The sequence below is a fragment of the Nelumbo nucifera genome, chromosome 5, assembly GCF_055504915.1.
Source record: "Nelumbo nucifera cultivar China Antique chromosome 5, China Antique-T2T, whole genome shotgun sequence".
NCBI lineage: Eukaryota > Viridiplantae > Streptophyta > Magnoliopsida > Proteales > Nelumbonaceae > Nelumbo > Nelumbo nucifera.
This window is the reverse complement of record NC_142653.1, coordinates 28,763,944-28,774,066: the sequence shown is the minus strand read 5'-3', so window position 1 is coordinate 28,774,066 and position 10,123 is coordinate 28,763,944. Positions and strand designations below refer to the sequence as shown.

The window sequence follows — 10,123 nt, the reverse complement described above, 5'->3', positions numbered from 1 at the left end:
GGTGCATCTGTGTATGTGTAAGAGGAGTTTGAACAGTGAAGATGGTGGTCGTGTCAGTGATGGTGGCTCTCCGCCCTTCTTAATCTTTCAACAACCATGCACCTTCCCCTGCTGCTTTCTTACCCTTGTTTGTTTTTTTCCCTTTGACGTTTCTCTATATTCATGTTTTGTTTCGTTTATTTTCATTTTTTTTATTTTTTATTTTTTACCTTAACCACCGAGCAACACGTATTTCTTTCTTCTTTTCACACCAACGAAACTCTCTCTCTGTTACTTTGACCAGTTGCCATTTGCCATCCAACAGTAATCTCTCTCGGTGACGACCCCACCCAACAATCTGTAGAGGATTTTTTTTTTTTTTTTTTTTTAAGTGGAAACGTGAGTAGAAGCCGCCTCTCTTTTAAAAGAACCTCTCCTCCTTTCTCTCACCTCTCCTTTTCTTTTCTCAGAAAAACCCTAGATTGAACTCAGTCCATGTAAGCGAAACACAGGAGAAGGCAAGCTAGCTTTTTTCATCTCAAAACCCTTATCTTCCTGCTCAGTATTTCTCCTCTTCTCTAGTTTAAGATCGGCTGGGTTCTTTGCTTTTGTTTCTTTTTATACACCTACTGTTCAACTTGAAAGAGAGCAGGAGGAAAAGAAAGGGAAAGGTCTGTCTCCATTGCGGATCATCGCTTTAAAGACATGGGTACTTTCTAAAAGCTCTTCTAGAAGATCTCTCTCGATTTACTTCATGGGTTCTTTTGCAGGTTTCACTTAATTGGGATTGTAATTGATAAAAACCCCTGCAGCCTCTGCAACACACTCTTTCTCATTTACTCACTCAACCCTTCTTCCTGCCATTTTTCTTCTCTTCTCTTTATTGCTTTCTTAATTTTTTTACTCTCTTAAAACTCTCTAGAGCCATGGATTCTGGTAACAGTGGAAGTATGCAATCGTCAAGCGGTGGTGATGAGGAGTACGATTCACGGTCCGAGTCGATCTCCGCTATCTTCAACTCTTCCGGCCACGTTGGTCATGGTCATGTCATATCTAATCCACATCTCACTACTCCTCCTCACCATCTCAGTCTCCCCTCGTCATCCTCGTCTTTGTTTGATTCTGTATCGAATTATCTGGATGTCTTTTCTCGATCACCGGCAACTTCAAATGCAAATTCCTTAACACATCTTGACATGATGTGGCCTAGAAGCGTAAGATCTGAAGCCAATTGCACCGAGATCGGCAATATAATGGGTTTATCATCCTCGACCCAACCCATCTTCGGCGCTCAAGGGCCTAGTCGGGGCTCTCTGCCAAGTTCATCGTCGCAATTGCCAGCGGCCCCAGAGAACGGTGCACGGCCTTCAGCTCCACCGTCATCGTCATCGGATCAGGCCAACGTAGTTCGAAGCTCAAAGAAGAGGTCCAGAGCTTCTCGAAGAGCACCCACTACTGTACTGACCACCGACACAACGAATTTCCGTGCGATGGTGCAAGAATTCACAGGTATACCCGCACCCCCGTTCTCGGCCTCACCTTTCCCTAGAAGCCGACTCGATCTCTTTAACACTGCATCCACCTTGAGGTCCGCTCATTTGGAACCACCGCCGCCGTACCTTTTACGGCCTTTTGCTCAAAAGGTTCAGCCACCCTCATTTTTATCTTCAGCCGCTGGTGCTGCTGCTGTTTCTACTTCCTTCTCATCTTCCGGTTTGGTTAATACCGTTTCTTCTAGCACTAATATTGCTAGTACTACTACTTCCACTACCCCCACCACCGCCACCACCACCACCACCACCACTAATGGTTTCTCAAACTCACCTTCCACAAATAACTACCAACTGCTTTCTGATATAGGCCTTCCGAAACAATCTCAGAATCTACTAAACATGCAGCCGAACCCAATTCTCACGTTCCAGTCTATCTTGCAATCTTCTCCTCTTAATCAACCAAAGTACCCATCATTAGCCTATGTGCCCGTCTTCGGTGCGAAATCTCAACAAGGGTCTTTGACGACTTCGTCGACTGATTCACAACAACTTAAAATGGGCATGGTGCTGGAGGAGTTCGGCATGAATCATGGACATGTAAATCCACAACTCAGTGGGCTACCCAACTTTGTAACCTCGGATGGGATGTCACTAAGGAGCGACAATAATCATTCAGGCTGGGGAGATGGAGTAGGACTGAATGATGGGGATCATCAACCTAACTTGAAGTCTTTCAATGGGAATTACAGTAACACACAGAGGGTAAATAGCTGCAAGATAAACTACACCACGTCGTCGTCAGACTTCCAAGTGGAGAAGGGGCCGGAGAATGGTTCTTCTAGGGGTGAAGGTATGGTGGATTCATGGATTTGTTCTTCGGATTAGGACCTATGTAGGAGAGAGAGAGAGAGAGAGAGAGAGAGAAGTAGAAGAAGAAGAAGAAATAGAAATCAAGGAGAGGCAAATGATTCTCTCTCCGTGATAACCACCACTGTCAACATTTACAACACTTAAAATTTTCCCAGGTTATATGTAAATATGGCCTCTTTGCTTCTTATAGTTCTCATTATACATCCATTAGTACACGACTATGGGAACTCTGATTTTCCATGTTGTTCTCCAGTTGAAGTTAGATTATATTGATTTCTTTTGTCTTCTCTTTTTGTCTTCGTTGGTATCCTTTGCTTAGACTTCTGGCTACTGATGATAAGGGAGAAGGAGAATATATGGCCATGAAAGTGATCAAATGGATAACTACCCATGTGAGATGTTATAATATCGAGCAAGTTCGATCTCATACTGTCTAATGGAAAACTGCTTGTAGCTTGATGCAACTTAAACGAAGAACCCGGGTTCTGTCTTGCTTTTTCTTTCTTATTTTCTCCTGCCGTTTCTGTCGTTCATATTTGTTATATTTTTCTTCTTATCTTCTTCTCTGTTTCAATAAATTTTGGATGAATGGTATATCGGAGACTTGGAGCAATTGGAGGCGAGATTCGAGGAATCCTTTGGGCCGCAGTCTTAAAACAAGATTAAGCTCCTGCATTCTTTATATGATTTAAGTTTTTCATCTGGTTCTTCTCCAGTTCGTTGGTATTTTAATTAAAATGTGTATAGAAGGGAAGTGTCGTACGTGTTTCTCATCAACTGGTCCAACCCCATATGAATTCTTTGTTTGTTAGTAAAGAATGCCTAACAATAATTAAATAAAGAACCAATCACCAAAAACAAAGCTCTCGCGTATTGTTATTTTCGATATTTTCTCATTCGCGAGCTCTTTTATACACAAGAATGTCAAAAAGAAGGATGAGTTTAAACCACACTAGTCTATTACAGATGAATGGTGTCGTAAGAGATTGAGCGAGCTCAGCTTTGTAATCGTCTTATTTGGGATCAATAGTTTAATTAAGTATTTTGAGCATAATCTGTTTTGGTTGTATTATTGACAGCCATAGCTCTTCTTCATCATACCCAGTAGTTCTAGACTTCTGGTGGGGTAACCTAAGATTTTATTGATCATCAGACTACTGTATTGGAGGTTGTGGAACTTGTCTGAGAGAAAGAGATTCTTAAAAAAAGGGAGATGATTAGCTATGAGATATTGAGTGATTGAGAAAGAGAAGAAAAAAGCTTATTTTCAAATCTTATCTGAATGATTTTTCTGAAGGTTCGATATGATTAACCATGGCATTTTGAGATATTATTATTATTATGAGAAAAAACTTTTTCTCTGCTTGTGTCTCTTTATTTCAAAAATTAAGAAAAAAATTAACTTATGCTGCAAAGGGAGAGATGACTAGCCATGGGATTTTGAGAGATGGAGGGCCTTTTTATAGGAGGTGTTGTGACATGTGACACTCCCTTTTCGAATCATGGTGGCCCATGCCAGTGAATTATCTGGTTTTTAGCAATGATGACCTCTCTCTCTCTCTCTGGGTGATGTGAGGGAAACGTCCCTCACAGCCAACGCTCAAACTGAAAGGAAAGGTTGAACGATAAGGCTGGGAGATTGAGTCTCTCTCTCTCTCTAGTTTCAAGCCAAACCGAAAAAGATGGAGAGCTTTTCGTATTTTCGTATCCCACCAAAAAGCTGGCAACCATAACCTTCTCCCCTCATGAACCCCTAAAATATACATTGAAATGCCCCCACATTTAGCACTAGTAGTAGCAGTAGTTGACAAAATAAAGTTGGTATGGATGTGTAGGCCTGGTACATTAATATCTTGTCCTAAACTATGTTCCTATCATGGAATGACCCCTCAATAATATAACTTAATCCACTTTAAGAAGCAACCATACAATACATATGCAACCAATATTAATGTTTGTTGCTAAATTTTCAATATTTTTTACATGAAAACAGTTACAACGTACGACTCACATGAGTCCCTTCTCGTTTAGAGAAATAGATTAAAAAAGACTGGTTCAAAGTATAGACATATTTGGTATGCATTTTTTTTTTTTTTTGCATAATCTACCATTCAAAGGCCAAAGTTTCAATTTTTTGTCTAGAAATTCCCTGATGTAAATAATCACTTTAAAGTATTAATACATCCGATATGCATGAACTGCTCTATTGGCCGTTTAGTTTTATGTTTGCCTATCCTTTGAAATTGATCAAAATCCAAAATCCAAAATCTAAAATACTCTTATTTGAGATTTTAGGGACGTATTGATATTATATTGTTGTTGCTTGGAATGGGCTAAGGGCAACAATGTCAAATCACTTCCGAGATGAGGGATGGCTGATAAGTTCGAAGACTCTTAGAATCGAGGACCTATAAGTCCAACTTGTGAAAGAAGAAATACATCAGAGACCCCAGGTGTTACCCTAGGGGTAGAGATTCTGACGATCAAGTTAGCAAGGGTGCAATAAGTAAGGTATTATGAGGTCTGAGATGTCAAGATAGTTTACCTCGAGAGTGATGCCACTTATATATACTTGAACCTGCCTGCAGTTAGTTACAAGCAGACAGCTAAGATGCAATCTATCCTGTACTATGCGTTACCATCTGAGAATGCCACGTGTCCATGCATTATTAGGCTTGCCATGTGCACCTACATCACATATGATATACCTGTCACCTGATATGGGGTATGAGGTTTAAACTTTTGATCCTTGCCCTCAACTCTTTATATTTAGTATTTTGGTGAATTCAAAAACAATAATATATAATACAATACATTGCAAGATTTTGAACCATAATCTCAGTTGCTATATGGCCCTTGGCCCCATTAGAAAGTATCCTACCCACCATGGAGATCAAGTACTAAACAAAAGCAAAGATAAAATACCTCATATTCATCTGGAATTTAAGGTCCATTTAATTTACAATTAGAATTAGAATTGGAATGATCTATTCTTATAGTCTGTTTGGTTTAGATAAGTATGAAGATTGAAATCAGATAAAGGAAATTGTCATTCCCTCAAAAGAGGAAATATCATTTCATAAAAAATGATAATGAAACTTCAATTCCACCTAACCAAACAGTTGAAATCAGAATGACGCATTCCAATTCCAATTCCAAACCTCCTATAACCATGAACCAAAAGGGACCTTAGTTATATGACTAGCTTGTTCAATATAATGGTTTAATTGCATGTATGATGGTAACGTGGCAGCTTAATAAAGCATCTCAAGATCACTATGATGCGCGCGGGAACCGCCATTGATAGTACAATATTGTTCGAAGCCTTGAGATTCTTTAACGATTCCTTTCTTTTTTCTTTCTTTTCTGTTGCAGAGATTCTTCTTTTCTTTAACAATATTGCTCTAATTTTCAAACAAATAAGTTAAATCCTGACGATTAATTTTGTATTTGATTCTCTTGTTCAACAAAATAAAATTATTTTCCTCACACACCCTATATTTCTTTCTGAAATAAATTGGTTACTTATTATTAACGCTAAACGTAAGCTATGATGGAAAAGGAAGTCTAGATGACGCAAACGGGTCTATTATGGCTTAGACCCATCATGTCTGTGACTTGGACTCATGACTTTGACTTTGATAAATGATCTATTGCCAAGAAAATGGAGAAATTAGACTGGAAAATTTTAACATAATTTGACGACAAGAAAGAATTTACATCAGCTGCTAATTATAATTGTGTCATCCATTATCATACAGTGGAACAAATACAAGAAAAATAAAAATATACTATGAAAATGACAATAAACCCGAGTAAACTAAGTTCACACTTGAATAATTGTTCTATCCAGTGTTTTCAAATTGTGGATGACTCGGTTGGTCGAACCGTCATTCAGCCAAGATTTTGGATCCGGTTCAGTTAAAATTTGCCAGACAGTAAAAATCTATTGATTTGGTTAAGAATTGTTTGACTTGGCCAGTTTGATCGTTGATTGGATCGTGAGTTGTATATTCAATGCATACAAATTTTCGGAGGCCATAAGTATGCATTCCGATGTCCAATTGGTGTGATTCTTTCTTTTTTGATTTTGGATAACTTTTCAAGATCTATGTGTCCCAAGGTATTGTAACCCTGCTACTTTTGTGAAAAAATTTTTTTTTGGCCTCACATCGCAATTTTTAATATTTTTTATAAATAAAAAATTGAAAACTGAATTAAAAAATATAAATGAAATATAAAATAATACATATAACATATCTAAAACATAACATATACACACACACTTAATTAATATATATGTACATACATACATACATACATATATATATATATATAGATAGATATGTTGATGTGGCACGGTCTGAACCGTTTAACCCAATCGATCTAACTAGTGACTCATGACCCAAAGGCAAAAATGATTCGGCCTCGAGATCGGGTTTTTTGGTTCTATCTACCCCTCTACACAAGTCAAGTCAAAGGTACATTAAAAAAAGTCCCAATACTGTTTAGACCCATAAATTGAAAATATATCAATTCCATAATGCAGGTTCAAGGCCATAACCCACCACTGACCACTAAAAAATAAAAATTTTGCCTACGGTTTTTTTTTCTCCACTAATATATAAGTTATTACATATAACGGACCACAATAAAGTGATAAACAATTCAAGGCACAATAACTCAAGACAATAGGCCGTTTTTTGTGGGTTAAACCATCAATGTATTGAGGTCGAACCTGAGAGACTCATTGTTGAAGCACATGCTATGGATATGAACACTAGATAGAGCAAAGGCCCAAACATCCAAACGCTAGAAATCAACAGCACCAGGTATTGCAAAGGGTTGTTTTTATATGTATAGAGATAATATTGTTGGGACACCACAAGATAATTAACAAATCAACATTGAGTCATTGGATGAAAGACGAGCAACTCCTTTAGTTATGTCTTTATTCATGTCTCTATCCTAGTGTCGTTAGGTAGCCCGTCATTGGAGGCTACTCTCAAACCACAGATTTATGCAAAGTGTTGTGTGTGTATTAAAGTAGTAGGTCAAATTAAACGGGAACCCCTAGCTAGTCTCTTCTCGACGTACACCCACCTAGCTTCGATTTCTGCCTTTTTAGGGGATAATCCCCCAACCCACATCTATCTTAACTTTCAAATTTCCAACCCTAGAAATTTTGCCTTTAGCACCGTTAGATTGGTAGATAAAACTAAACCAAATGTTCGTTACACCTAATGCCAAAGTAAGATATTTGATTTAGGTGATGTTTGGTAAAATTGAATTTTGTTGTCAAAAAGGCAAAAATATATAAAAAAAGGATTTGAGTGTGACTCTATGCTCTTGAATGGCCAAAGTTTTTTTTTTTTGAATATCTCAATATAATAATAATATCCGAAAAGAGATTACTTTAGATGTATGAGTCTCTTTTTTTGAGAGAAGTATATGAAGAAAAAGAAGAAAAACAAAAAGAAAATGGTTTACCAGCCATCACATCTACCCAAATAAAGAAGAGCAAAGGAGAGAGAGAGAAAGATTGTCTACATAAGTGTGAATGCAAATATGTAGAGTGTAAAACTATCCATATAAATTGTAAAGTTGGGTTATTTTTCCACTAACAAATTTACCTTTTTACCAAACAGACTTTTAACTATAATGGATGCGAACATGAATTCCAATAAAGCATATACATTTTTTTATCAAAAGCCCACTTGAATGCAAAGTTACTTCTTTTTTATTGATGTACTTTTACATCTTATTATCAATGTAAATATGTATTGGAAAATGCGTTTTCTGTCATTTGTCAACGCATAAATGTAATGTTGCCAACAGGCAAAAGTGAACCATAGTGCAAATTTACCCTGAATCAGGATTTACACTCCATTTGCATAGCTTCCAAACACAGCCCTTGGTACAAAAAATATTGTGTCAGACCAATAGTAATCTGCCACACCAGCTTACTCGGCCCATTTCAAAACTTTTAATCCCAAACTTTACTCCCGGTGGAGAGAGGCCATTGATGAATTTTATTAAATAAATCCAACAAGAAACTATGGGGGGGGGACATAAAAACCTTACCCCTGAAAGAAGTTGTACAAGAAGACCAAAAGCTCATATAATACATTTTGTCTAATGGTCTTAAATATAAGTGCAAAATGAGTTAAACTATCTACAATTGAGAAAAAGGCAGCCCAAGACCATATTCATGAACCAAGGCCTGACTCTCTAGAGATAAATCACTAAAGCTACAAAAAATGGGTTAAACCCACTTTTACAAGCTAGCTTCCCTAAATCATCAGCAATTATGAATAATTCTTATGTTTAGCTGCGAGAGTAGCAAGATGATCATTTTAATCCAATGGTTAATGTGGCAGGGATTTACTCAAACCATTAATAATATCCACCACGATCTTAGAATCTAAATTATGATTGACAATCTTGACCCCAACCCATTTGACCCACCCAATCTATTGGTGGGTCAATATGGGTCAAGTAACTCATTAGGGTCAGTGGAAAAAGGTTAGGGTGGGTTGGGTCAAAGGTACCCAATAGGGTCAGGATGGGTTGGGTCAAAGTCAACTCTATCTATACTTGTCAAATCTCAAAAGTGAAAGTTGTAGTGATTCAAACTCAAGCCTCCTAGCGTGACAATATCTCATTACACTTTCAAACCACTATGCCACATTTCATTTTGAGAATAAAAGTAACATAAAATAGATTTTATTAACTTTTGTGTTCACATGCAATTTTATACAAAAGCAATTTTATAAAGTAATTTTATGAAAGCACTTTTACACGAAAGTGCTTTTATAAATATACTTTTATAAAAGTATATTTACAAAAGCACTTTATGAAAGTATTTTTACGAAAACACTTTTACGAAAGCACTTTTATAAAAGTACTATTATGAAAGTACTTTTGTGTTATGAAAGCAATTTTGTAGAAGTACTTTCATAAAAGTACTTTTTCCAAAGCACTTTTATAAAAGTTATGCATTTTTTGCATTTTCTGCTATTTTTTTTGCATTTTCTATAATTCTTTGGTATTTTTGCATATTTTCTGCAAAAGTTCTGAATTTTCTGTATTTTTTTAGTACTTTTCATAATTTTTGTATTTTTCTACAATTTTTTGCAATTTTTCTTCAATCACAATTTTTACATTTTCGGGTATACAGGTTGACATGATTCATTTTTGTCATGTGGTAGTCTTAAGAGAGATTATTCTCTCAAAATTTATGATTTTGCATATATGGCTTGTCCTGATCCATTTTTTGTATTTATAAGCGATGGTAGGTGGGTTAGTATGGGCGAAGGTGATTAAAGGTCAATATGGATGGGTCAAGTGGGTTAATATGGGTGGATCAAGATAGGTCAGGGTTAGGTGGGTTATGACCCTTTAATAAAGAATATTGATGGGTCATGATGGATTGATATTAAACCCTCACCCAACCCAATCCAACCTACCCATTTGCCAATATATTGGTCCCAATGCTATAAACATTCAAGAAAGCACAAAGGGCCTAATTTATGAGCTCGAATCCAGTGAACCCGTCGGTTCACAGGGTCTATTAGGTGAAATGAATATGAGTTGCCATAGTGGATCCCTGGAGGGAGATTCGATGAAGAGAACGCAGATTCAAACAAGAGGAAGATTAAGAAGAAGAATAAGAAGATTGGAAGAAGAAGAAGAACAACAACAACAAATGCTTACCGCCGGTTGATTCTATACTGTCGGAGCTCAGTTGTGCAGTGAAATCGCTGGTGGTCTCGTGCTCC

The 10,123-nt window shown here is 37.0% G+C and overlaps 1 protein-coding gene across 1 annotated transcript; it reads left to right on the top strand.

Annotated features, from left to right (window-relative positions):
* Positions 1-411: 411 nt before the first annotated feature.
* On the top strand, positions 412-2,847 carry LOC104600129 (uncharacterized). The gene has a single exon (XM_010262972.3). It carries the CDS (start codon positions 906-908, stop codon positions 2,355-2,357), a length of 1,452 nt encoding a protein of 483 aa, XP_010261274.1. The 5' UTR covers positions 412-905; the 3' UTR covers positions 2,358-2,847.
* Positions 2,848-10,123: the final 7,276 nt, after the last annotated feature.